The sequence below is a fragment of the Hevea brasiliensis genome, unplaced genomic scaffold (genome assembly GCF_030052815.1).
Source record: "Hevea brasiliensis isolate MT/VB/25A 57/8 unplaced genomic scaffold, ASM3005281v1 Scaf538, whole genome shotgun sequence".
NCBI classification, from domain to species: domain Eukaryota; kingdom Viridiplantae; phylum Streptophyta; class Magnoliopsida; order Malpighiales; family Euphorbiaceae; genus Hevea; species Hevea brasiliensis.
Window position 1 is genome coordinate 37090 of NW_026615071.1, and position 6407 is coordinate 43496.

At 37.1% G+C, this 6407-nt stretch overlaps 1 protein-coding gene across 1 annotated transcript; it reads right to left on the minus strand.

The window, feature by feature from the left end:
- Positions 1-4621: 4621 nt before the first annotated feature.
- Positions 4622-6144, minus strand: LOC110659310 (probably inactive leucine-rich repeat receptor-like protein kinase At5g06940). Its single transcript, XM_058142550.1, has 2 exons — positions 5382-6144; positions 4622-5053 (listed from the first exon to the last, which is right to left on the minus strand). The coding sequence occupies exons 1-2, from the start codon at positions 6058-6060 to the stop codon at positions 4683-4685; spliced, it is 1050 nt and encodes a 349-aa protein (XP_057998533.1). The 5' UTR covers positions 6061-6144; the 3' UTR covers positions 4622-4682.
- Positions 6145-6407: the final 263 nt, after the last annotated feature.

The window sequence follows — 6407 nt, forward strand, 5'->3', positions numbered from 1 at the left end:
GCAACCATGCCACAATCCTAACATGAGGATGATATGAAGAAGGTGTATGAAGACACACACAAGTTCATATGAAGATACATAAAGGAATCATGAGATCAATATGTGACAACCAGACATGATGAAAGATTTAAAGAGGCACAAGATGTTTGGGAGAGCTTTGTTCAAGATGGTGAATAACACGGAGAGGCACAAGATGTTCAAGAGAGCTTTATTCAACAAGGGTTGTTCAAGGCAAATCGATGAGGACATCGATTGTCTAAGTGGGGGAAAATGTAAGGGGGACAGCCCGTTAGCCCGTAAGGATTGACCAAACCCAGCCAAACCGTAGGCCTATGAGATGGTGTAAGGGCACAATTGATGAGAATGAGAAGTTTGGCAGACACTTTTATAAATATGGAAAAGTGCAGGGGGGGTGACCACTGAGACATACTGATGTCTCCTCCTGCCAGAGGTCACTATGTACCTAATGCTCTTTAGAGGGGTGTGACTAGTTGGCCACTAGTGAGCACGGTCGGGCCCAGCTAGTTGCTAAGTTTGGTGTCAAGCTCTCCACCATCCCCGGGGTCACTGGCGCAAGGGCGTGACTCTAAGTGAGCTCCCTACGTACTCATGGTACTAGGCGGCGATCATCGTGCTCTCGTGAGAAAGGAGCTCGGTGTCTCCATGAAGAAGGAGCTTCATGGACACTACAAGGCTGAGGGGTTTATAGTGCGCGTCTCTCCTAGGCCCGAGGTTTCCATATAAGGCCGACAATGCTGCTCGGTATAAGGGCCAATGATGCTACTCGGTATAGGGGAACAAATATTATACATTGGCTTTGGGTTCAGCCATACGGTCGGATGATGCTTATTGCCTTGCTTTGGACGATGCTTGTGGATGTACACGATGAAGGGTGACATCGTGCTACAAGGAATATCAATGCTCCATTACTGGGCTAGATATGTGAAAAACCCTCTATAAGAACATTTGAGATCCTCTATAAGGAGAAAGACCCTTGAATACGAGTAGGCTGGCTTAAATTGGTTGGAAGTCTAGGCGCCGCACAGGACTACTGTCCGAGTTAGGAAGTGGCCCCGTGACACCATCCACGCTGCCTCGGGCTCTATGTGCCATCGAATAATTTTTTGCAAAAACTCTTATTATGCCCAAGACACTTGCAAAGAAAATAGAATATTGGAAATAAATAGTAAAATCATGGTCACCTTTGGTTAAGACTTTCTTCGAACGCTTGAGGGGGCATCCGAATATCCAAAGCAACTCTAATCCTCATGTAACTCTTTTAGCCTCCTTTGCTAATGGTAGTGTCATAAGAAATAAATTTTCCAATAAAATCACCTAGTAATTTTGCAACAGCTTCATTAATATAGCCCACCGCCATATGGTGAATTTGGACCTAGAATAATGCTTCATTCAACTCAACTATAAACGGATCCTCGCGAGGTTGCAAATGGTGAGTCACCAACAAATGGTTATTGAATGACCAACGTCCACCGTCTATCACCCGATGCAGATCCACAGGATGAAAAATTGAATCAAATAAAGATTCGATCCCAAATCCTGTATGAAAACACCCCTCCATAGCTTCCAAAGGTGGGAAAGTGTATTACTCATTGCACTAAAGTTAACAGTACGATCTGTCAAAAGTCGTCCAACCAATGTATATTCGTTATTTGCCTGGTGATCTCCTGCCTCTGCAACCATAAGATCAAAGGCCTCCACTTCATCTATCTTCTGCAAGCGTTAGGTTTTCGAAACTAGACTTCATAGAAAATAGGAAAACTCGCTGCCATAGGCGAGAGAATTTCATACCATTAGAGCAAGACTCGATACCACAAATCCAAATACAACCATAATGTATTTGAATTTACAAATTATAATGGAAATTTTTACAAAATTATTCATCAATGACATCCCAACACCTCTAACAATATCAAGTGAGAACAATTTTACATTGTCAATATTTTCATGAGGAGAGAGAAAACAATTTTAGTTATCTTTGATATTAATCGCGACAATTCTAGTGGTATACTTTCAGTATCTAAAAAAATTCTAGTTCATTGATGTCTTTTAGGTATTCCAGACATATCTTTGGGTCGACAAAACTCCACTGAAGAGCTGATAGTGAATTAGATAAGATTCGCGAGCACTCAAAAGCTCAAAGATCATTGTGAAAAATATTTTTTTTTTCCTACGCTTCAAAACGTGCCAGTTGCATCCATTAGTTGAATTTCATAATGATAATCCCTAACCCCAATTTTTAGTCTTGGTATACACCATAGAATTAGCTTAATACCGATGTTTTATGTATTCTATTTGAGCTATATAAATATGCAAGTGTTTATATATAGGGTCAATTGTCAAAAAAAAAATTCTGAATTTGGTATTTTTTGCAATTAAATTTTGAAGTTTGATTGATGTTTTAAATTGACCCAACCGTTAAAAAATTATTAATATACTTAATGGGAATTCCATATCAACTACCATGTCATCGCTAGAAAAACCACGTCAAAAATCCTAACTTAGGGTAATTGCCAAAAAAAAAAAAAAGTTTGTCAATTTTTACAGTTAAACTATAAAGTTTGCATAATTGCGAAATAAATCTTCAAGTTTGATTGATATGAATTCTACAGTAATGATATGGCAACTAACGTGGAATCCCCTAAATATGCTAATGGTTTATTGACGATCAGATCAATTTGAAATATCAATTAAATATGAGGGTTTAATCAATAATTATGCAAACTTTATAGTTTAATTGTAAATGTGTGTGTGTGTGTGTGTATATATATATATATATATATATATATATATAGAGAGAGAGAGAGAGAGAGAGAGAGAGAGAGAGAGAGAGAGAGAGTATGTAAGATTTTTCTTAGAGTTGACACATGACACTTATTCTTAGTACTGCCTCGTGATGTTTAATATACAAAGATTAATTTCTTTATAATTAATGGTTATTGCTATTTATATTAGGTATTTATTTTTCTTTAAGTATTTTTATTATTACCATTATTACCTCAATTTTAATACTTTAAATGATTATTTTATTAATTAATTCAATACCCAAGGCCCAATAATTAAACTTATTATATTATTTTTTTAGTTTACTAAATATATACTTAATATTGTTCTTTCTTGAGCACTCATATATCTCATAGTATTCATAGTATATATTTTTATAGATGCAATTAATATTATTTTATTATATTGTTCATATATTATGTTATATATTAATTTTATAAGATTGATGAATAGATCTTTCCTAATTGTTGATACATTTTTAAGTTTTGGGTAGGATAGTGAATTTCAGAAGAAAAGTCAAAAGGATTTGAATTTTTTTACATTTAACTTTTTTAAAAATAACCTTGTTATTTATATTTACCCGTTAATTATAGAATATAAAAGCATTATTTAAAATTGTAAGGTTGGTTAAAATTGTCCTACAATTTAAAATGCCCACTTGGAAAACTCCGTTGAAGTGATGCAACCTTACATGCCTGTTTGGCATTTTGAAATAGTAGGCTTATTGTTTGGCTAGTAACATTTTCTGGTCTCCTTGTTTAATTTAAGTTTGTAATATGGTATCAGAATATGTCTGGTCTAGCTCAGTTTAAATGTCGAATTCTTAGTGTTGCCTGCAAGCCCATTTACCCAAATCAAATCAAATCGGTAAGAACCAACCAAAAACCAAACTCTAAATCAACCTTAGGACTGTAGAGCCTCTTAACAGAGCACCCATCGCCGTCCTCCTCCATTGCTTGCCCGTTGTCAACGACTAATATCGCCCATCCAAGCACAGCTACCCTGCCACAACAAAGCAAACTTCTAGAATATCAGCAGAACGATAAACCCAGCTCTGTACCGGGCAAAGGGGGCTACTACAGAGCTCTCATGGCACTATAAGCAATCAAGAAAGCCTTCCCAATTATGGTGTAGAAGCCGTTCACGAAAATTCAAAGACGGCCAATACAAGGAAACCTTCTCACTGTGCAAAAACCAAACCGTAGAGCCAAAAGTCGAAACACCAACTAGAGGCCTCCAAACTGCTTTCGACTATTACCATCGCAGCTCCAGCCAGAGACCTCAAAACCAAACACCGCACACAAGCACGGCTATAAAAGCCCTTTCATTGAAGATCATCAACCTACATGCAACCCCTCAAAAACAGAATCATCGAAGATCCAAAACTTGAAAGGAATGAACTCACCGAGCTACCGAAACAACTCTAGACCAAGCAATGTCCTGCAGATCCCAACAAAGAAGATCCGAAACCTCCCTTCGGGGAGACTGAAAAAGATTTATAATATATACTCATGTCCTTATTATTGTAAAGTTTATAATTTGAATCCTTATATGTAATTCTTATTACAAAATTACGAATTTATTTGTTTCTAATATTTTAAAATTAAATTATACTTTTTGAAGTATTAATTAGTTGCAAACCACATATAAGGTAGCAATATTGAGATGCTCAGCAACAGAATCAATATTATGAACTTCTTGTATTAATTTTAACCAATTTGGTACAAAAATCCAACCCAGAACAGAGAATTCCATGCAAACACTTTCTTTCCTCGATCAGAGGAGAGTTAAAATAGCATATGTGAAATCAAATTGCATTTTTTACATATAAAGACATGAAACAAAAAGAGAAGGAAAAGGGGTAATCTATTGTTCAACATTTAAACTGGAACTGAATTCTCCTCCTGCATTGAGAAGTCTGAACCTGGAAGTTGAGTTTTTGGGCTTAGAGATAGAACTCCTCTTACAACTTCAACCATTGATGGTCGTTTCTCTGGGATTACAGACGTGCATCGAATAGCAATGTCTAGAGCTCCTAGCATCTCTTGTTGGTAAGAGTTTGATATCTTAGAATCTAGAACTTGGATTGCTCCATTGGTTATGTTGATTTTCCTTCGAACCCACTTCACGATATCAAGTGAATCCACTGGTTCAGCTTGCTCAGCTTGACGGCCAGTTATGAGTTCTAGTAGCACAACACCAAAGCTGTAAACATCCATTTGTTCTGTTGCTTTCTTACTGTATCCAAGTTCTGTAACCAAGAAATCAACCATATGAGGAGTTTTTCAGATCTTAAATTAGGCAATAACTCCAGTGCATATCAAAATAATATAGTTCAGTCAAGTCTCATCTTCTGAAACATATTTGTAAAAATCATGGTAATGCTTCTTAGTTTTAAATGAAAAACCCAAAAGCAATTGAAATTTTGCAGAACGTTATCAAAAGAGATCAAATAAAAGGTCCTAAACTGGTGTGCAAATTAATCTGCAATTAAAAGTAGTCCACAGGAAACAAATAAGCATCCGTCAAATGATTAGGATTCATATGTAAGTGGTTGACTAAGAAGGAAAGAAGTGTACCAGGAGCACTGTAACAAGAATCTGCAGATTCTGAAGCAATTGTTGACCGGAATGCAGCTTCTCCCACGAGTCGATCGAGAGCAAAATCAGTGAGCTTTGGTTCAAAATCTGTATCCAGAAGAATATTTTTCGACTTGACATTTCTGTGAAGTAAATGTGGAACATAATCCTTGTGAAGATATGCCAATCCTTGAGCAACCCCAATGGCAATCCTCAGTCTAACACTCCATTGTAACTGCCAATCTGTTCCTCCAATCATATCCCCCAAGCTTCCCTTTTGCAAGTACTCATAAATTAGAAAAACTGATTCATCTGAATGGCAAAATCCAAGAACTTTAATTCTGCTCTTATGCCTGATCTTGGCTAATGTCCTGACCTCAGCCTTCAGTGCTTTCGAAGTTTGGCTCCCAATATTGACTAGCTTCTTTACAGCAACCAGTTCTCCACTTGGTAAACTTATAGTATATACTCTGCCAAATGCTCCACCGCTTCCTACAGCACTTTTCTCATCCATTGCCATAACCAGATCATGCTCAGTTATTCTAAGAGGATAGAAAAACACAGAGCTCCAGCCACCCATTTGAGATTTCCACTTAGAGGATCGATGGAAAACAAAGAACTCAGCAGCAACAAGCAAAATTCCAATACCAACTGCTATAGAGATTAAAGCACATGCCATTGCACTAAGACCAATCGACCTATGGTGACAGAACTCGCATGCCTAAACCTTGATAAAACTGAGGCTTTTTGCTTCTCTTTCAACACTTCTTGGGAGGATCCAAAGGGGCTAAAAGATTCATGATAGAATGTCGAACCTGATGTATTGTCTAGCACTCTTCTTGATACTCCATGAAACCAAATCTTGAATTTGTTTTTTGTTCTTGATTACCAGGTATTACTGAAGTATGGTGACAGGTGAAAGCCCTTTTTACAAGGTTTGTTTTTGCATCATAGTTGCTCATCCATTGCTCTCCTTTCTACTTCATACATGTAATGTCAGCAGCAGCAGCAGCAGCTTCCTCTTCG

Bases quoted from the DNA above. Each gene is read 5' to 3' on its own strand.
- LOC110659310 (XM_058142550.1), bottom strand. From the start codon at position 6,060: ATGGCATGTGCTTTAATCTCTATAGCAGTTGGTATTGGAATTTTGCTT. The intron at 5,054-5,381 runs GTACACTTCTTT...TCTTGGTTACAG, and splicing joins TTCTTGTTACAGTGCTCCTG to AACTTGGATACAGTAAGAAA.